The sequence below is a fragment of the Tinamus guttatus genome, unplaced genomic scaffold (assembly GCF_059628265.1).
Source record: "Tinamus guttatus ecotype Peru unplaced genomic scaffold, ASM5962826v1 Tinamus_guttatus_pri_ptg000441l, whole genome shotgun sequence".
Classification (NCBI taxonomy): Eukaryota; Metazoa; Chordata; class Aves; order Tinamiformes; family Tinamidae; genus Tinamus; species Tinamus guttatus.
Genome location: NW_028288975.1, coordinates 732477 through 754211, shown reverse-complemented (window position 1 = coordinate 754211; position 21735 = coordinate 732477). Strand labels below are relative to the sequence as shown.

At 47.9% G+C, this 21735-nt stretch overlaps 1 protein-coding gene across 1 annotated transcript; it reads right to left on the bottom strand.

Moving 5' to 3' along the window:
- Positions 1–1077: 1077 nt before the first annotated feature.
- SERBP1 (SERPINE1 mRNA binding protein 1) lies at positions 1078–17283 on the bottom strand. The gene is given in 11 exon segments (XM_088531954.1): positions 1078–2001; positions 2905–2943; positions 3809–3982; positions 6240–6287; positions 9417–9594; positions 11927–12001; positions 12616–12711; positions 12831–12968; positions 13920–14097; positions 16815–16974; positions 16976–17283. Coding segments are annotated over 11 exon segments (1356 nt in total). The 5' UTR covers positions 17189–17283; the 3' UTR covers positions 1078–1944.
- Positions 17284–21735: the final 4452 nt, after the last annotated feature.

Sequence of the window (21735 nt, the reverse complement as noted above, 5' to 3'; positions counted from 1 at the left end):
CCTTCACAGTTTTAGTTCTTGACACAAATGGACTGAAAGAGGCAAATTTACATCTACGGGCAGACAGGCCAATTTCCTGCCCAAGCTCCCTTGGTGATTGTGCGAGGTGCCGCTCAGGAGACCGCTCCAGCACCTGGCGACAAAGGGGAAGCTCCTGCCCAGGCCAGGCCGGCCCAGAAGGAATCTGAAGAGCAGAGCTGCGTGACAAGAGAGAGCAAACACAGGCGTGTGGGGCGCAGGTTTGTGTTACAGGGAAAGCTTTTCCAGCCCTTGTTAGGAGCGTTACCCAGGGCGTCCCGGCCACGAAGCCGCGACTCGTCCCCCGTGTGTGGAGCACGCGGGTCTCAAGGGGCAGCGGGGCCGGGAGCTGCCGCGGGACCATCGCCATCCAGCTGGGAAACTGCAGCCTCCTCCCGGCCCTGCGAGCCCGCCGGCGCGCGCACTGACCTCCAGTCCAAGCTGTTAACAGGGGTGCACAACAAGGAGCTGCATAGGAAAGAGTTCAAACAAAGCAAGCCAGCTCAACACCACGGTTAAGGAGGCTGGGAGTTCATAGTCAAAGGTCTCCAGTACTTTTTGCCTGTCCTGTACAGCTTGTAAAAAAACAGGGCATTACCATTTGTTTTCTATCTACCTAGTTAAGAAACTACAAATATGTTATAAGCTGTTCAAAGTGTAAAACATTAAATGAGAATCCTGTTTCTAGGCTCCTAACAAATGCTGCAGATAAAAACTCTTAAGAAATCCTCTCCAATAGTCACTCTCTCAACTCCTTTTGTGTACTGCAGTGGTCCCAGTCCCGCTCCCAGGGGTTACATTAAACCTAGGGCAAATTTCTACAGGGGTGTAAAGGGTTTCTCACAACATTCACCTGTCGGCTCCCAAGCAGAGCCCGAAGCTGCAGAGCCCCAGGACAAGCTCCGGAGGGGCAGGAAGCACCGGGCTGCCCGGCGCCTCCCCGCACGGACGGTCCCGTCCCGGGCGGCCGCTCCCGGTCCCCCCGCGCGCCCCTTCCCGCCGGCGCCGGCCCCGGAGCGGCCTCCCGCCAGCAGGGCCCTCGCAAAGAAAAAGCGGAAGTAACTTAAAAACTCTTTGTTTTTTTTGCCAACAAAGCATCTAGGTTTGTTGTAGGGAGGAGGGAATAAAGGTAAAAAGGGCGAGTGAGAGGTGTAATACAGAATTAAAAAAAACTGTTTAGACCAATTATCCACACATCACTGCTGGATCATTACACAGGTATTTAACTATAAACCAATGTGCTTTGAATATTTTTTTTTCAAGTATTTGATATCAATTTTGTATAAAGATTTTGTGTAAACAAACTACCAAACATAGATGAAAAATGACTGTTTTTCCAAGTTGGAAATTAAGGATTAAAACTAAATTAAAATATTTCCAGGAGTTAGTATTCCACACAGTACTAACAGTTTGCCAAATTAAACTTTACATATTCCAAAAGACCATGGGCTGATAAAAATCTCCTAAATAGGTGTTATGGAAACAGAAATAGTGTGCAGCAATAACTAAAAACCAGTTTGTTGTTTGGGGAAAATGTCTAAAATCCTGAATTAAAAACACAAATGAAGTGAAAGCTTTTAACTGGTACACACTGTTCACACCTATATTTCAAGTTTGGAAACGCATATTTTCAAGCAGCAATACAAAAAAGTATCCATGAAGAATGCATAATCTCTGAAAAAATTATGAAAACATCCCTGCTACCATTACATTTCTAAATACAAAACTGACTACCATATTGTTGCTTCTGTGTAGCGAGAGAAGTTCATTTTCAAAACAGATAAAATTCAGTCTTTAGGTGTGAATGGTATGAATGACAGTCTCTTTTTTTTTTTTTTTTAATTTCTTAGTTGTTTAGGATCCTTAAGCATGCAAGCCTCGGAGAGGAAGGCCCAGTGAGGGCAGGGTTGGCTTATGACATCCAGTTTAGGACAGCGCTGGGAAAGCCTCTGGGTCGTCTACATCGGGAGCAGAAGCGCTCGACTGCAAGAGAAGCGGCAGAGAGGCGTTAGCAGCGCGAGGCCCCGCGCCGGCCGCGGCCCCGAGGGGCGGCGGCAGCCCAGGCCCGGCGCGCAGGGCGCTGGCACCGCGGCGCAGCCGGGGCGCCCGCGGGCTCGGGCCCGGTACCCAGCTCAAGCCGGGCCCTGCTCGGGAGCAGCGTCCCCTCCGACGGCACCGCAGGAAGCGCCACCCGGCAGGCACGGAGCAGCAACGCTTGTCCAGCGCGGGCAAGGGAGGGCTTTTCATTCCTGTGCCCGGGAAGCCTTCCGCAACGCTGGAGCCCTTTAGGTAAAGCTGCCTGAGCAGATGCTGCCAACAAACGTGTCTGCACACGACTACAGCACCAGCTTCTCACAAGCGCCTGTTTTGCCATCCTTGCAAAGTCCCTGTCAACTCTTACCAAGGGGCATGGCTGAAAAGTGGTACCAAAAGGCCTGTTGTTCAGAGGAAACACCAAGTTTCACCCATTTCAGGTTTTATTAGCAAGTACTTTGGAAATTGGAAAAGACTTTTTGGTGCCGACTTCTGACTACAAATTCACACGCACTAACCAAAAGGGGGGAGTGGTGCATCCCTAAGGCAGCCCTGAAGGCGGCTCAGGACTGCCCTGAGCACCAGGTCAGGGCTGAACCACAGCAAACAGCGTAACCCCCTCTTGTGCGGGAGGGATGCGGGAGCGCGGAGCAGCCAGGGAAGCAGCAGCTCCTCAAAACATCCGCGTTTGTCAGGAGGGAGAGATGTGCACCGCTCCAACACAGCCCCGTCACCACCCAAAGGCAGAGCTGACAGCGGGCAAGCACCCGGCCCGCACCAGAGCGGAGCGGCCAGGCTCTCGGGGCAGAGCGGGGCAGCCCTCCCCAGCGCCCGCGCGCAGCCGGCACCAACCTGGTTGGGCGTGTGGATCACGTCAAACTCCTTCACCAACTGCAAGGAAACAAACAAAGTCGGCATGAGAATCGCAATGCATTACTTTATGTTCCTGAGAAGAATGTTCCAACTAAGGAGTGTAAACTTTAGGACAATCCAGTACAAGGAGAAAAAGTCTGTGCTCTACAAGAGAATTAAATGAGCAAAAAAATCTGGCATAGGTGAAAAAAGTCACACCACGGACCAAACTCTTTTCACATGAGTAACAATTTGAATAGACACGTTTTAAGCTGAGTATCTCATACTAAATCAAATCCTGGGTGCAGACGGATTCTGTTATTTCAGTTTTACAATCCCCCTCTCAGTGCAGGACTTTTCCTGAGCACTTTCTTGGGGCTTCAGCACTAGAGGAAGGAAAAAAACATGCTGCAGACTAGGAAAAGGAGCAAAAGCGCTATTTGCACCTAAAAACCACAAATTCCTCAAATGTGTGACTAACATGCAGTCTTAAACCAAGCGATCTCCAACAGAGGGATCACAAAGCAGATAGACTCGGGAGTCTATCTGAAACCATCACTCCAGAATGGACACTCCTGACACTGGACACCTGGATTTGTCCAGAGCAAAGAGTCACTTTTAGGATTTAAGAACAACCACTGAAGATGGGCACATTTTTTTTAATTCAACTTATCCGTCACCTTCCCCTTTGCAGGTAACACACCACGGACACACTTGTCCTTTTGCCCTAACACAAACCCAGCTGCCCGAAGCTCATAAGAACAAGTGTTTTACTGGGTTTTTGAAAGCAGCGTTTGTCTTCCGAGCGCTGTCCCCAGAAACAAGACAGACGGCTGGGACCACCGAAGGACAGACATGAGCCTGGGTAGCCAGACACCCCTCTGGGGCAAGGAGCCCTCGTTACCTTGTCAGTCCTGCTCCCGCGGCTGGCCCTGCCTCCGCGGCCTCGGCCACCCCGGCCCCCTCGGCCGCCACGGCCGGGGCGGCCCAGGTCTCCGAAGTTGATCTCCAGCTGGGACGTGATGTCGTTCGCCGGTTTGCGGAAGTGATGATCCATTACCGAGTCCTCAGCATGAGCCTAGGATTAATGATTTTTCCCATGAGTAACAAAAATCACCATTTATTTAAAAAGTTGTAACGCACAGCTGCCCTCTCAGCAGCAGTGCCCGCATGTTCACCTCCAAATGCACCCTGCGTTTACCTGCGTTCAGGCAAACACCAGGGCAACTTTCACAAACCAAGTTACACCATCTCTAAGGAGGACACAAGCAGACTAGTAAGTAAATCTTCACTGAAAGGACGTTAAATTTAAGCCCTCAAGCTGATGAAGTTATTCTGCATTGCCAAGGTAACCTTGGGAAGTTCGAGAGTTCCTGCAGAGGAACAAGTCCAGGTTCCTTTCAGACCAAATTGACTGTCTTCAAGCCAATACAGAACCTCATTTCTTAGTTTTCTCTTCCCACATCCCAGCCTAAAAATCTCCCTGCTCTATAAATTCTCATTTTTTCCCTAAACACATTCTCTGTAGTGAATCTTCACCTTGCTCAGTGATTATTTTACATTTCATTTGCTTAGTTTTGTATAGTATTTAAAACAAGGGAGAGAAAGAACCCGTTGCTGGAGTGCATCAGGCAGAGCAGATGGTGAGCGAGGCGCGAGCAGAAGCCGCGAACTGGGGCAGCGGGGAGGCGGCCTCCAGGAGCCGCCCGGCCACGGCCCTCCCTGCCACCACCCTGGCCATGATCCAGGGCCCCGTGCAGCGAGCGCAGGGCACCCAGTGAGACACACGGGCCTCAGAGCAAGCGGGCGTCCAGGACCGCTCCTGACACCGAGCGCTACTCGCACAGAGCCGTGTCTTGCAATCCGTCACACACCCAACACACGCAAGGCTGCTATTTCTCACTTTGCACACCTAAGAGTTTTCCGTATGGCCCCACTACGGCACCCTGCGGTGGTTGTCAGTGTACAACCGCCTGCCGCGGAGCAGGCCGAGGGCTCTGGCAGCCCTGGGGAGCTGCTGGGGGGCAGCCGCCCGCCCGCCTGCCAGCGCTTCCCTTCCCGCAGCAGCCGCCCGCCAGCTGCTCACAGGCTCCTCGCCCTGTCCTGCGTAAGCTTGGAAACGGTACGGACCTCAGCTCACTGACTAAAACTTACTTTTCTTGTGGTCTAATTTCACAATACACTGACTTTCACGGGCACCACAGTGTGCAATGACAGCCCCCCTGCCCTCCCGCTCCCTCGGTGGATGCCCCGCAGCCGCGGCGCTGGGAGCTGCTCCCCTGCCGCTTCCCACCTCCCCGGCACGGATCTCGCATCCCGGCAATCACTGCTCCCCATCCCGTCCCTCACTCACAGACCAAACTGCTCTTTCCCTTGCAGAGCTCCCTTCTAAGCGCAGGAAGTGACCTTGGTGCTCAGAGGAAGGTCTGCCAAGCTACAAAGTGTTCTAACACAAGGACACGACAATCTGGAACAGGAACCGTTATGGGTTTTTCATTTCTTTTCTGCCACCTAATAGTTTATCTGCTGTTTTAACTATTCCCTGGGTACTGAGATGCTATTTGCAACATGCTGGTGTTTATATATTTTTTCCCCGAGTGGTTCTAGCAGTGGCTTTGTACAAGAAACTCTGCATTTCCTTCCTACGTTATTACTGCTGGGGGTTGTGGAGGAAGATGGGGAAGAAGGATAGAGGAGAACCTACAGTCTATCAAAAATCATTCTAGTTCAACAATTTAACATCATTTAACCACTAACCCAACAAAACCCTGTGCATACAAAGATAATGTCCTTGCCCAAAAGAACCTAAGCTAGTCTGAAACAGTAACACAAGATTCAGAACACTCCTTTTCCTCCTATCGTTCAGTGGTAAAATATAATCACGGGCACATCAAATTGCTTGTTCTGCATCATCTTCCAACTTTAAAAATGTATTTGCATTAGCACCTCTCAATAGCTCTCTGATCTAACACCTGGTAACTTCTTGTAGGCTTCGCTGCAGTTATGGGTCTCGGGAAAGGCCGCTGAAAAGCTTAAGAACAAACCACTAACAGAAAAGGGCCAGAACAGACACTGAAATGAGGCGGGAGGGGGAAAGAGTCATGATCGAAGCATTTGTGATGAGCAGGTTTCAATCCAGACAAATTAGGAGCAAGGGAACTAGTTATGAAAGATCCTGCATGGTGCACAGTTAGACAACAGGCATGGACAGAAGAGCTCCATCTCATATCTACTTATATTCTCTATTTTGTGACTTCTTAGTATCAAGATTTTGAATTCTGGAGGAGACCACATTAAAACACAGATATCGCCAGTTAGATATAAAGGATCAGTACCTCATTTGATTCCAGCAGACTCCCCTGCATTTCTGTCATCGCCTTTGTCTGATGAAAGTTGCGTGTCCACGCCAAAGTGACAAAAGGAACAAAGGGAGAAAACAAAAGGAAGAAATGAGACTCAACTACATACAGAAACAACAGGTAATAAGGTCACATGAACTTGCTGGATACAGATGTCACTGAGCACACGGAGCAGCAAAAGAATGAGATCCACAGTTGTGCAAGCATCCAGAAGGAAGAGAGCCCGGAGCGGGTCGGGAGGAAAGAGGGAGCCCGGAGCGGCGCTAGCCAAGGTGGACCCAAGCTGCTGGCAGAGGCTCCTCGGGAGGCCGAGCTCCAGCGTCTCGCTACGCCAGGCACACGCAGAGAGCAAAGACACGGAGGGTTTTTAATTACTGTTAATGAGGAAGAGTTTCTGCACAGCCGGAATTCAAGAGTTGCAGCTCCAAATGCTGGAGAGATGAACTGCTATTTTCCAGAATGCATTTCTCAGCCTTCTTTCATAACCTCCTCTCTAAGGAAATTATTAGATGAGCAAGGAAGCCTGGAGGCACAGGGAGGAGGCACACCAGATGCACAAAGTAGAAACGCGCTTACTAATATACCAATCTTTCCAGGAGACTTGTCCCAAACTATTTAAACAATTTAAGTTCTCTTCTTTTTGCTCAGCTGTATCAGCAGAAGTTAAAATATTCAAATCACAAAACTACAGCTGGAGAGAAGAGAAAAAAGCAAATTATATGACATAACCCCATCTCCTGGGAAGTCTTGTCAAACTAGGGCTGCCAATACACAGTGGATTTCATATGAAGGCAAGAAGAATGAAAGGGTATTAAGAGATGGTTTTATAAGAAAGTGCCACTTGTATAGCGAAAGGGAAAAAGAAGAGAAGACCTAAGACAGAGTCATTCTGCTCCTCAAAGCAGTCAAGAAAGCACACAGCAGAGGAGGACAGCCCTTTCACAAGACTAAGGCAGATGAACAGCCCTAGATCCTCTCCTACCCCCTCTCCCACAGATCCCCAAGGTGCTCATTCCCCAAGAGCCCCAGACAGGGTCTACTGGAGGGAAGATGGTCCCCACGACATTTCGATTCCTCCAGCAAAGGACCAGGACACACTGACAATCCAGCCCTAACAGCATGGAAGATCTTGGGCAGAAACCTAGACTTTCCCTGGGACACTTCCATTTACCAACTTCCTTCTTGTAATCAGTAACAGAAACCTTTGGCCTAGGTATGAAATATTTCATACACCAAAACTTGCCTTTATTTGAGGACTTGAAGGCTATCGAGGATGACAAGGCAGGGAAGGACAGAGGGGAGGTCTTGTTCCCAACTGCTGATTCTCCCACCTTCCCCACCCGAGAGCTCTCGGGATGCTGCTCTGGAGGGAGCGCTGCCCTCAGAACCGCCCCCAAACGCGCTGCTCTCCGGGCACCAGGGAACAAGCAAGATAGGGACAGACATTGGCTGGACATGAAACAACTCAAAATAACCTAGAAAATGCTGGATTCGAAGACCGTCAAATATCCCTTACTGCTTAAGCACAGAAGTGAGATTAAATTATCTTGAATACAGTACATGAGAAGTTATCTGACTCAATTTCTTCAGATAAATTATTGTTCTATTTTGGAAGTGAATTCAGCTTAATTGTGTGGGTTCTTCTGAATTGAAAGAGTATTTTGATTATTTTTGATTATTCTCATCCTCCCCCTCTTTTTTGGTTCATTAGCAGTACATTTTCTGCACGGAAAATACAACGTAGAGCCTTCCAGCTTCCAAGTCTCCCAAAAGTGCCACTATCCTGTATTCAGATAAGCTAAAAAAGAAAAAAAAAAAAAAAGTGGGGAGATGCCAAATACTTCAGCGAGATCAAGATGAGGGCTGTGTTTGTGTAGTGGGATTTCCTAATGTGCTTGCAGAAATTCAGCTTTAGCAAGTATTAGCAAAGTAGATAAATGCTGCTATTTAAACCTGCTATTCTAATATACAACAATCAAGAATTCCCTCCTCCACAACAACCTATATGAACAGTTACTTAATGAAAGCTTCCAAAACTGAGCAGCAAAACTGAGGAAAATGGAAGGATAACACAGTTCTGGAAAGGCTTGTGTGTCTTGCACAGTAAAGTATGGAAAGGCATGACTGTGGCTTGAAGTCTAGCTCAAGTTCAGCGAGACCAGAAATTACGTTCTCCTTTTAAGAGAATACTGAAGAGTGCCATCCCCTTTACATCACATGATTCCAAATAAATAAAAATGAAATACAGAAAATATCCATTAGAAAAGCCAATCAGCACATTACCTACCAATTACTTACGTCAAAGTTAGAATCATTTGCTAAACAGATTTTTAGGCCCCTATTTAGCAGTAGCCCATTTAAGATAGTACAGAGTGTCAATGATGCAAAGCTCGTGACAGTTTGCAAGCTGAGCCTTGCTAGCAGCGCATCAAGAGGCTCTCAGCACCTCCCTTCCCTCTGGAAGGGAAAAGCATTTGTCTCCTTACAACTCCCACTGTTTTAAAACAGAATAATTCAATTTTATGACAGAAGTGTTTGAGAAACTGAAATGTTGAAGTGATTCATAGCAACTATGGTGACTGTTACTGAAGTGTATAACGGACTTCAGACGTTTTCTCAAAAACTTCCAGACACTCAGCCGTACAATACAAGTGACCAGAAAGACACCTCTTACAAAATAAGATATGCTGTTTTAAATGCTACAGTGTCCAAGGCCTGACTGATTTTCGCCTTGGTCTTACACTGTGTTTAGCCAGCAGAATGAGTTGGTGATAAGACAAGGTAATAGCATAAGATTTCTTTAAAAAAAATAATTTTCATACTGACTAAATGACATTTTCCTCTAGAAAAAGTCCTTATAAAGTCACCTACTGTAGTCAGCAGCATCCCAGAGTCTAACTTCTATGGTTAGATCATACCATGGTATACACCAGCCTAAGGATTAAGCAATTAAGTGCTGGCTAATCATAGTAAAAGCTGTTACTTACGCTCCTGCATTAACTGCAAATTCATTAACAAAAATCTCATTCCTGCATTATAAACATTTAGTGGCAGCTCAGCCTCGCCAAGAACGAAACTCCCACTCAAAGAAGAGTTGGCATATAAAAAACCTATACAATCTGTACACAAGCAAATACTGAAAAATCGTATTACCTCCTCACTCTTTGACTTGTGGAGAACAAATCCTTTTTTCCATTGCCCATCAGCACCCTCATTTGGTTTACGGATGTTGAATTCAACTTTTGCGCGATCCTTACTTTGAATAGCTTTCCATTCATCCAGGGTCATTTCTTTAGGACCTTCTTCCTTAACTTCTTCAACCTCATTCTCTCTGTAGTAAATTCATGGATATTGTGATCATGACTTAGAGCTCACGCTCTACATATAGCAAATTCAAAAAAAGTTTTATCAGCACTGGATTATAAAAGACCGTTTTTGTCAAAAACTCAGCATTCAGAGGCAAAAAGTCATCTCAATTCCACCACTCAAAAATCACACGCAAAAAACTTATCATCTTTAGCCACAGTGGCAAAAAAAGCAGCCAAATACCTTTAAACAAAACACAGTGCAGTATAATTTCAAAGTTATTGACCCATGATGTCTATTCTCCACAGCAGTGGCAATTTTCACTGCAAATATGAGTGCCATGGACCCATGCAGGCTTTTTGCCACCCTCACAACTTTTTTTGAGATTCCTCACTCCCCGCTCAAGTTTCAAGTTCAGCACTTACTACCATAATTCTCAGTCTTGATAGTTTAAAATCAGTTTTTAAACACTTTTTATAGTTTGCTTCTTTGCTGAATCGCAAAAGTAATAACTTAAAAAAACAAACAAACAAACACCTTTCTGATAGCTTGGAAAAGTCACTACAAAGACCTTAGTGATTAAGTTACATCACTCCAATGTAAAATTTTAGTATCCCTAGCTTCTGCCAAGGGCTATTTTTAGCTTAAATAAAAAACACAACTATGGTGTAGTAGATCATGTTCCAGCCAGGCAGGCAGTCAGTCCTCTAGCCATTCTACACGCAGTGTGTCTGTGCAAGTAAAACTCCAACTTACAGGGTGCTGCGACACTGTAGAAAGCTGGTGTTGGGAGGTGCAGTGAAAATATCAGGTCGGCACCAACTTAAGAGAAATTGCTTCCATTCTGTAGCCATTACTTTTGGTATGGTAGCTCAGAGGTTTTTCATCTCAAAATTATTATAAGCAGAATTGCAAGCTTTTCTTACTTTATAGTACAGAACCATTTTTGACAAGCTATATATTTAAAAAGTGTATTGCTTGGGGCATAGACTGCATATTTTACTATACTTTTTAACTATATATAGTAAAGCATCCGATGGTTCTACTGAAAAAATTAAACTGCACCAACATAGCCAGCTTCAGAATTAACCCACATAAAGGTGCTTCATTTCTCTAAAAACAGAACTGATGTTAGAAAGTGCTGAGCTTGACACTCAGAAGATTATACATTGTCTGAAAATTTGAGGCAGATAAGAAGGGTGGGAGAAGAAAAACCACCACCATCACCACCACAATAGCCTGCAGATAACTAACAGAGCTGCACATGGGTAGGCCAAGAACTGGTCAAATACCAGGACCTGAATCTTAAAAAGACCCAAGTAGTACTGAATACACAGCAAACTTCATATATCAAATTTTTTGGTTATATGTGATTTATTGAAGGTTAACAATCCTTCCTTTTCTGACCAATGCTCAAGCTGTAATTCTTTGAAGGTCCTCATGCTCCTTTAAAAGAAAAAGTTCTATCTGCAAGATGACCTTGGCTCTCTATGACCTTGAAGCAAGTAACAGCATTTACTCCTCTTTATATTAACCTAAATTTATTTCTAATTCTCTATTCAATGACTGTCCTCTCTTTACAGAGAATAAGTTGTGAAGAAGGAAACCAAGCAATACAGGACTCCACATTAAAAAGCTGTAAACAAGTATTTCAGTCTCTCCAATTTGTTGTCATTTTCCTTTGAATCCTTCAGAAAAAAAATACTCAAAAAGAAAAAAATATGGTAGAGAACTACTATAGAAATTCCTATTGTGTTTTCAGTCAGCCGCAAGCGTCCCTACTGCTCAACTTGCTATTCTAAAATTTGTTTCATTCATCAGAGTCATTGATTTCATCAGCAATGGTGTCCAAGGAGAATTAAAAGCCATCAAGTTTGAAAATTCACTGCATACACAGAAATTGGAGACTGGAAGGAAGAGATGAAGCTTTTCTCTACAGACTAGTTGCATAGTCTCAACGCAGCTGTTTTGGAAAGCACTAAGTTTCAAGAGAAATGCCTCCTACTGGCAGGAGAGCAGTTGTTCTACCTAATTATGGGCAAGGCTGGCTTTAGATTATTATTGACAGCTGTAATCCAGAAATCCTAAGTAAAATGGATCTAATTATTAGATAGCTGAATCTGACAGTAACCTAAGAGCTTCTGTGACACTAATAAACAGTGCCAAGATAGCACTGTGCACAAGGCCTGGTTTAACCAGCCAGCTTTTCAGTAGCACAGGGGGCAATTTTGTATCTACTGGAGAAAATACAACCCAAACAGAGCAATACCGGAGTAGGAATGAATATCAGAAATTAAAGGAAACATACTACTACCTTTGAAGTAATCAAAGGACATTTTGTAAGGGGTTGTACTCACTTGTTTTCAGAATCAGCAGGTGGATGTTCTTCTCCTTCTGGCGTTTCCTCAGTTACAGCCGACTGATCCAATTCACTGCAAATAGAAAGTGTTTGGGGTTCTCTCTCTCAAAAAAAATACTTCATCACTGTTTAAAAACACATACAAAGTTAATGGCTGAATTCTCTAACAAGTACGCAGTTCTGAAATATTTTTGATGAAATAATTTTGTAAAGAGTAATGTTTTCCCTTCCTCTTAAATGCTATGATTTCCACTTTCCTAACAGTTTTCCCCACCACGTTCTAGTTCTAGTTCTCCCTTTGTCCCCAAGACAGAGAATGGACTTGGGAATTAAAAGTACTATTTTCAATACAATACTTGGATGAAAAAAAACAAACACGCATGCTTAATCCACTCAATATTGCTAAAACTAAGAATCATTTAAGTTTTAGTAAAAGATTTTTACTAGCAAGAATTGTTCAAAAGTAGCGTAAGTCCCTCATTCCAACCTGCCCCCAAATTTTGGTTTTAAGAATGAAGCCACATTACCAAGGAGATAGTACAGTAGATTCCAAAACTCTGTAGTCAAGGGCTTCTTTAATTGCATAATTAGAAGTTACCAAAACCCCAAAAAGCAGCTAAATATGTTTTGTTAACCATAAAAGCAAAGATTTGCTAATAGTTTTCTGAGCAATTACAGATTACTAACGTTAGTTCGTCTTTGACGGTTCCCCAGTTGTGTGATCCACTGCCACCACGCTTGTCCTCGTGCTTTAGGCCGCTGAAATGTGAATGTGAAACAGAACTAACAAAACTGAGTTAACATTATAGTGTCCAGATACAGAAATTCAAAGGCAAAATTTTAAATATATATTAATTGTAAAGAATAGCCAAAAAAGCACTAGAAAAAAGTCAAAGACTTACGATCTATCGCTGCCACTATGTCTGTCAAATTCACGTTTGCCACGAGAGTCAAACCCATCTCCTCTGCCCATTCCACGGCCACGTCCACGTCCTCTTCCGAGTCCACCACGTCCACGCATAGGTCGGTCAATAATAGGTCTAACATATAGAACAGATACATGTGAGTATTTTATTTCAGAAAAATATATACATATACACACGCAGCATGGCTTTCAAGGTTTCTTATTCCCTCTTTTCAACCATAGAAAAGTGTCGTGTTTAATTATTTCAGAAATCTTTTAGGAAACTATTTCAGGAAGAGTTTCAATGCCAAATTAATACATTTAATATACATATATAACTAAATTTTAGAGTCTTGAAGCTGTTTTGATTATCACTGGTTTGCATACTCTGATACTGCAAAATGCACTGTTGTTTGTATTGTATTACATCCCTAGCTAATACCACATATTTCAGTTTAACCTACAATCACACAACTTACCTCTAAAAGAATTTCAACTTTTACAACTTTTTTCCAGATTTGATTGGTGAATATTCCATGCAGAATACCATCTCTGGAATCCGCACAATACTCAGACTACTCAGGCCTTGCCTAGATGTAAAGCTGACTGTTCCACCATAGATTTCAAGTCTGTCACTGTAACTGAGAAGGCAAAAGCACCTTCACAGACAACCTCTGAAGGCTCGAAATCAGCTGTATATTGTAGCAGCTGCAACAACTACCAGCTTTCATCCGGCAGCGAAGAGCTACATTTGATTTCCTTTTCTGACTTATCCTGACTTAGAGAAATGTAAGTGCCTCTGAAGGACGTTTTACTGATTTAAGTCACATTTAGTTAAGCCAATAGAACTGTTCCCACATTAAATAATTCCTGGCCAAAAACTGATTACTGAATATAAAGGAAAACATTCTTCAAGACAGAAGTATTCTATTTTGAATGATCAATGCTTTTGCATGAAGATATTGATACCCCAAACTTGTTCTAATTACAGTTAGCTCAGGGATCACTTCTCTAACTTAGCAGCAGAAGCAAGGACCACCTCACTCTAGAAGAGAATCAGAGGACATCTGCAAGACAAAGCTCTTACTTGTCAACAGAGAACTCTCCTCCTTCGCCTTTCTCCTCCACCGGTTTCTCGAACCGGCGCTCGCGGGGCGGCCGCCGCTCGGGTCTCCTCTCGATGGGCTTCCCTTCACCCTGCTGCGGCGGCTGCTGCTGCTGTTGCTGCTGCTGCTGATCAGGCCTCCTGCCAATGCGCCTTATCCCTGCAACGTGGGGCGAGACATCAACCGCATGTGGAGCTGCTCACCCAGAGATACCACTGCTATCATCGCACAATGAAAGACAAGCGTAAGCTGGACTTGAAGCTTTTATTTTAGTCACCTCCTGACTAAATCATCTGAGTTTGCACTTTAAGAAAACCTAAAAATAAATGTTAAAACACAGTGTAGATCATTTAACTATTCATGTTTTTATGCCTTGCCTGACTCAAGTGCAGCTCTTACAATATAGTACCAAATACCATGTACTAAACTCATGACCAATGCACAACTCATGCGTAATCTGTGTTAAAATTGTAAGGCTAATTCTAAAGGAAGGAACAAGTTAAGCTAGAATTATTTTTCTGTAAAAAGTTCTGGCAGGTAGAAGGTGTCCTTTACTTGAGTGCGCACTAAAATTAACCCAGTATCTCCACCAGAGATCTAAATCCCTATGAAAATCCCCTGTTCCATTCTACTGTGCCCTCCTAAAACTTTTTTGGCCAGCAGTTACCAGCTAGGCCAGGGTGTGCTCCTACAAGACTGTCCTTTTGCCCACACAGGTGTTATTCGCACCCAAAAGAATAAGGGACCTGGTGCAATAGGCTCTGATCAGTTCCTGGGTGATGCATTAACCCACACTCCAAACTCACCATCCAACACAAGCTCACCAAAAATAACCTCCCTAGCTGTGAATTACACAGCTAACCCCCTCTCTCTCCTTCAATTCCACCCAAATTATACAGTTTTCCCTCTCTTCCTATACACCTTCCCTTCATTTTTCATTAATTTTAGAATAACTGCTTCTTATGGTACCATCTACTTCACTAAGACATTTGAAGGAACTTGAATGGACGAGCAAACTGTATTTATCTTCCAAAATGCCCATCTGCTGCTCTTTAAAAAGACCTGGATGAACACATAACTCCATCCTTAAATCACTGTTTTTCCAGTGTTTAGGAAAAAAAAAACAAAAACACAACGACAAAAAATTAAGCAAGCCACAGACTGTCTTGAAAAAAATGCAAGTTTTCTTTCAAATTAAAGATTCCCAATTTTAATCCTTTTTAAATAAGTTCCTGCTAACCATGAATGTCAAATTTGGGTGGGGCTATAAGTTACAGTTGTAATGACATCCACGCCAACACACCCAAGTGAACAACGTCTCCTTACCTTGCAAGCTGTACTTAACATTAAGTTTGCATGACCTACGTATCTTACTTAGGTAATCCTGGCTCCCTCAAGCACCACGCGAGTTTAAGCTCCCTACTTCTGACTTTGAGAAGACCTCTCAAACTCAGCATTTTAGGGGCAAACCTAGGAGCAAGTGAGCTGCCTGTGTCAAGCGCATATAAATAATCCAGCTCTTTAAATCTAAAGTTCAAAATTTGTGTCTTGAAAATCATAGTTCCTAGTGAAGCCTAACCAAAAATATACATTATTTCTTCTTCTTAACACCCATCACACAGCTTTGAGCAGATAATTCATCAGTCAAATGCTCTGCACCTTTACAGGTTAAGGCAGGAGTGTAAAGAGTGACATATTCACACACTAAACAAACCCTGTTCATACCATGGCATTGACTAACTTAATGTTATAAAGTACTATTTCCCTCCACAAAAACTGAAATTTTCAGAATGGAAAGTGACTGTTCTCTTCCTGAGGTACTCTAGACACCTGCTACAAGAGGAGGTTTAGCTTTCTCTGTTTCAGGGCTATAATAATTCACAAAGTTAAGCAGTGTTTGCTCTCGAAAATAACTGTGAGAACTCCTATGTACACACTGATAGCCAGTCCTACCAAAACAACCCTCGCTACCCTGGAGCGTTGGCCAAAGACACCGCCCGTGTTCCAGGTTGGCTTTTTGAGGCCTCGTACCATAAACGTGCACCCGACTTGGGCATTTCCAAAGGACAGTTGCTTAGTAAACTGCCACTCAGGACAAACTGCTGCATATCTCATATGAAACCCCTCAAGCTTGTGGGTCGAGCAGACGTATACGCAAAGGCTACTGCAAAGCAGTCTCTGACCTCTGTGTATCCCCACGTGTCTTGACATAGTATTTTGGGGTGGGTTTTCTAGAACAACAAGTGTCTTGGAAGTTTTTCCTTCTTAAAAGGCATAGAACCTTGCCGTTTGGCAAGATGTATACCGTCAAAATGGCCTCGTGCAGCAGGCTGTGCTCCCCAAGCAGGGCGCGTTTCTAGGGAGGCCCTTCGGAGCAGCGGGTGCCGCAACCGCCCCGCGCACGCTGCCCTGTCCCCGCGCACGCTGCCCTGTCCCCGCGCACTCGTGGCAGGGCTGCGGGCAAGGCGCGACGCGGCCCGGCGCTGCTGGGGCTCCCCCCGCGCATCCCGCACGCGCGGAGCCCACCCAAACCCGCGCCCGGGGTCGCTTCTCCCGCACCCTCCGCGTCTCTCCCTCCGACGGGGCCAGGCTTTCCCGGGAAGGGCGCTGGGACGGTGCGGGGATCGCAGGGCCCGGAGCCCGCGGCGCCACCGCGGGAAACGCGGGGAAACACCCTGGGCGCTGGGGGAAGGAGGGCGGCGCGGGCCGGGGCTCCCGCGCCGCGGCCACGTGCGGCGGGACGGCCCGGCCCCGCTCCGCCATGCGCGGCCCCACGTGGGCGCCGCCGCCCGGGCTCGGCCGCCGCGGGCCGGGGGGGCCGCGGCCGCCTTTGTGCGCGCCCCGCTCGCCGCGTCCCGCCCGCCTTCCCCGCTCACCCTCCTTGCGCAGCGGCGCGCCGGGCTGCGCGCTGGCCTCGTCGCGGCGCTCGGCGCCGAAGGGCGGCAGCGGGTTCTTGCGCTCCTTCTGCGACTCCCTGCGCAGCTGCTTGGCCGCGCTGCCCGCGCCGCCGGGGCCCGCCGCGCCCCCCGCCAGCGCCGCCGCCGGAGCCGCCGCCCGAGCCGGGCTGCGCGCCGGCCGGGCCGCCGCGGGCTCCGCCGCCGCCCTGGCTGCCGCCGCCGCCGCCGCCGCTCTCTTTCCGCCGGCTCTCGGCCGCCCGCAGCACCTCGAAGGGGTCGGACTCGTCATCGAAGAGCTGGTCGAAGCGGTTGGTGACGACGCAGCCGAAGCCCTCCTGCAGGTGTCCGGGCATGATGGGCGCCGCTCGGCCGGATGCGCCTGCGATGCTGCCCGCGCCCGCCGCCCCCTGCTCGCCGCCGCACAAGATGGCCGGCCCCGAGGAGAGGCGCTTCTCTTCCGGCGCCGGGCACATCCGGGCACCGCGCCCCCCGCCCCTCGGCGCGCGCGCGCCCGCGCGGGGCACGGCGGGAGCTGTAGGCGGCCCGCGCCGCCTGCCCGCGCGCGCGCGCCGCGGCCGGACTACAGCTCCCGGCGTGCCCCGCGCGGCCATTGTGCGCGGCGGGCGGCGGGAGGCGGCGCGCGGGCCGGGCCGGGGCCCGCCCGGGTGTCCGGCCGTGTCCGGCCGTCCTTCCCCCGCGCCAGGGCCCCTTGGGGCGGCTTTTGTGCTCCCGGGAGCGGCGGGGAGCCGCGCAGCGGCCTGTCCCCTTCCCCGCCGGCGGGGCTGGGGGGAACGCGCGATTTCATCAGTCTGGCTGATAATAGTAGTAAAAAGAGTAAAAAGAATCTACGTTTTCTAAGCTAAATCCAAGTTTTCTGCTGAAGTGCTGCTTGGGCGTAGTTCTGAGGGAACAGGGAATGTTACGAGGGAGCGCTCGTAACGCAGGGCCTGGCGCTGCAGAGGCCACGTCGCCAGCGCTGTCACCGCGGTGTCACTGCGCAGGGGCCGGTGCCCTCCCTGGGTCCCCGCAGACCCGTCCGGTGCCTCCGCACGTGGGTCCCGGAGGGCCCCATTCACGTCCCCAACCTGTGGCCACCAGCGGCTTCCCGAAGGCCGGCCCCGCGCTCCGGGGGAAGACCATGATGGGGAAAAACCCCTGGGAAAAGTTCCCACTTCTGCCCAAAGTGCCATTTTGAAGCTTTGGGGGGTACCTTGGTGCTGGCCACGCCACCCGGGCACCTTCCTCCGCGGACACAGGTTGACGCTCACCCGAGGAGCAGGTCGGCACGGCTGGATGGTGGCGGCAGCCGCGCGCGGGCAGCGTCTGCAGCGTTACCGGGTCTCCATCATCAGTGCGAGTTACATTTAAGGATTAAAACACATTTAGTTGTCACATATATGTCATGTCGTTCTAAAATACTTTCTCCTAGGCCCACGGCTTCTGCCTCAGAGAGGCCAACTTAGCTTGCTCTCAGCAAGTGACGTTTTCTCTAGTGTTCACCTTGTCTACTCGGATAAGCTAGATCCTTTACATAATTACTTTCAAATCGGTTTAATTACATTTGTTCAGGTCTTTAATGAGAATTGCTTTTGAATGGGGAACTCCACAAACCATCCATTAAAAAAAAAAAAAAAGTTCACACTTTACATTCTTCTAGATAAGCTGAAAAAAAAAGACTTTAGTCATCTTTTTGCTCCCCATCAGTTTTCCCTGCGTTATCACAGCCCCTTCTTTCCTGGAGCAGGGACGTTTTCAGGATCCCACCCCAGGAAGACCACTAGGAAGCTATGGGAGGATTGAAGCATCGCCTCTCATAGGAGCAGCTCACCCCGTTCACAGGATGTTGTTTAGTAACGACCATGAATTACAGCCTTATGACTCAAAATATTTTCCTCAAGCCAGCCTTTTGCTTTTGGGATGGATCAAATGTCACCGAGTAACACATAATTAAAAATATTTATATATCCAGAGCAGATGTTTTCAGGGAAAACCTTAGACGCACTGCAGCCTCCCTGTGACATTACACATCGAGGCGGCGTTGCGCTCCACGTATATTTTAGGAACAAAACACAAACATTTCTCACTCGTGGTGAGCAGCCTCGCGGTGCTGCTTGCCAAACGGCACGGGCAGCTTCCTCGGCTATAAGAACCCACTGTTGGCACAAGCAGATTTCCTGCTCCCCTGTCTGCTGCTGGGACCAGTGGATGTTCACAGCATCTCTGCTGTGTCGGGCTTGCAGGGATCACGCATCTTCCACCTCACTGTGCTACATGAAGCCTGGTATAGAAAGACCTCTGCACTCCAGTTCTGTTCCATTATCTAACAAAATCCCCTGGTAGACAAGGCTAGCTGATATATACGCAGTATTCCACAAATTTCCAAGTGCAGATGTGGCCGAATTGGTTTAGGATCATGCCTTGAGCTAAGCAGACATAAAACAGACTCCAAGTATTTTAATACCAGCTCAGAGGCAAAGTGACTACCACATGTATGTGCTCCCAGAAAGCTGAACATACCGAGCACTGTGGATCAGGAAATTGCAGGTGGAGGATGTGGGACCATCTGCAGCCACTCTCAGGATGGACCCCTGCATGTGCTCAGGTATTCGGCATTTGCAACAGAGATGCGGGACAAGTAGCCACGCAGGGCAAGAGTCCAGGTGACAGCACTGCCCATGGAACACAGGACTGCAGAATTCACAGTTTCCAAACCAAAACATTAAGAAAGGTTCTTAAAATGCCAAAAGCAAAAAAAGAAAGGGAGTGTTTACACAAAGGGAGAATCCTAGCACCGTAGCTGCAAACAGCCGCCTTGTCCTCAGTCACACAAAAGAACAGCCCTGTCAGGATGGAAAAGCTGCCTAGGTTTAAGTGTTATTTGAAAAGCAAACTCACGGATCCACGTGTGCACGTCGGCAGCCTTTGCCTTGGCTCACGGCCGCATCGTCCCCGGCCCCGGGCACCTCCTGCGCCCTCCTTCTGTCCGTCCCGGCTCTTGTTCCATCCGTCTGAGGAGCTCGGAGCTGGGACACCTTGGAAATGCAGTGAAAAAGGCTTTTTGCAGCCTGCCCTGGGATATGGGGAAAGCAGTCAGTAAACAAGACTGTGTGCAGGACAGGGCTGGTCAAACCCATGGCAAGGCAGGCAGACTATTTCGGGGGGAAAAAGAGAAGAAACCCACCAGCTCAGACAAAAGACTGCACGAGCACAGGGCCAAAAAGGCCTCGTGTGTCGGCCTCTAAGACTTGGCGCCTTAGAGACAAGTAACTGAAGGGTTTGGCACTACCTTATAGCATCACCCCTTCTCTGGGAGCTTCTTCATTTTGCAGGGGCATCCACCAACCCTCTGCTCTGCACCCAGCTTACAAGAGCACAGGGCTTTTTAGCCCCTCGCCGCTGTGTTAAACCTGCAGGGCATTGGCCAGCACGTTCACAGTGTGTTGCAGGGAGGGCTGCTGCACCTGACAGCTCTGCGGGTGCCTTGCTGCCTTCGGGCCCTCAACCAGAATGCATCTTCCAGCTGGAAGAGCCAGGGGGGAAAGCACTTGTTGGAGAAAACCTTTTCCCTTTGCTTTGGCAAAGGTGAGTTCTGCCACGCTCCCATCGGAGCACAGGGCTCCGGTGCCGACGCAGGAGGCTTCTCGCGGTGCCGTGCTCCGCACCGGGGAATCTCTGCTCTCCTCATTCTGCCCCAAACTAACCATGTTCCTGCCACGGTGAGCTCGGGAGAGCAGGTCTGGGCCTTTGCTACTCACCGAACGGTGTCCCTGCAGCAAAGCTTTGTGCTGGAGAAGCGCTCACACGTGTTCGTGATACTGAGCTGGAATCAGCCCTGAAAATCAGAGCAATAATCAGTGCCGGGGGATTAAATAGACAGGGATGTTTAACTTTGGTTCTGATTGAGGACAGAACTATGACTTTAAGGCTGCCAAGTCGCGGCGATGGCCCCCGTTGCTCTCAGGACAGTCGTCCCGTTAGCGCTGTTTGCTCAGGTGATCCAGACGCGCGCAGGAAGCCCCAGGGATCCGACAGCTCCGCATTCTTTGATCCAAGAACCTTGGGAAAAACCAATTTGCTGGATTCTGCGGATGCACGTGCACGAGCTGCCATGGATAGTGCAAAGGGGGCTGCTTGGGTTCTCCTTGAAGGACTTGGAGATGGATCTGTTCCCAGGCTGTACCCAATACTGCGGGTTCTGGTACAGAAAACATCACATTTGTTCCCAAGTAAGGCAGAATATGACCATGATTTCACTAGGGACACAAGAACAACTTTACTTCCTATATCATGTTGTGTATATACCACGGAGCACATTCAGCACTTCTTTCTCCGTTTATTCTGGAAAGGGTTTTCACTGGATTCGCAACTTGCTGCATGAACATAACAACTATTCAAAAGCAGATGCTCCACAGCCAAAATACGGCTTCGACAGAGACAGCTGACAGGACACAGGGCGACAGGACCACCTATTCCTTGCACTTTTTTAAAGCAGAGAGTATCAGTGAACACACCATGCTGGGGAGTCTGCAATAACAGACAAATAGTGGAAGAATAACAAGGAACCTCCCCAAAATTAAAATTTTTGCAATAGTGCCCCCCCCCCGAACTACATACCTTTACAAAGAGGTACCTGGCACTTGCCAAGCCTCGATCATTGTAAGTAGCAGGAACATACAGCACTTGTCACTGAGTGCCCCTGCCTTGCACTTAGTGAGTTCACAGCACGCAGATTCCTTACGAGAATGAGTCCCAGGAATAACAGGGAGAAGGGTGATGGGAAGGGGCAGGACGAGGTGGCAGAGCGTGGGGATACACAAGCTGCCCCGCGCCGCTCCGCCTGCCTGGATATTCTGCTTGTTTCAGCACAGCGGAGAAAGAAAGAAAACAATAAGCAAAAAAA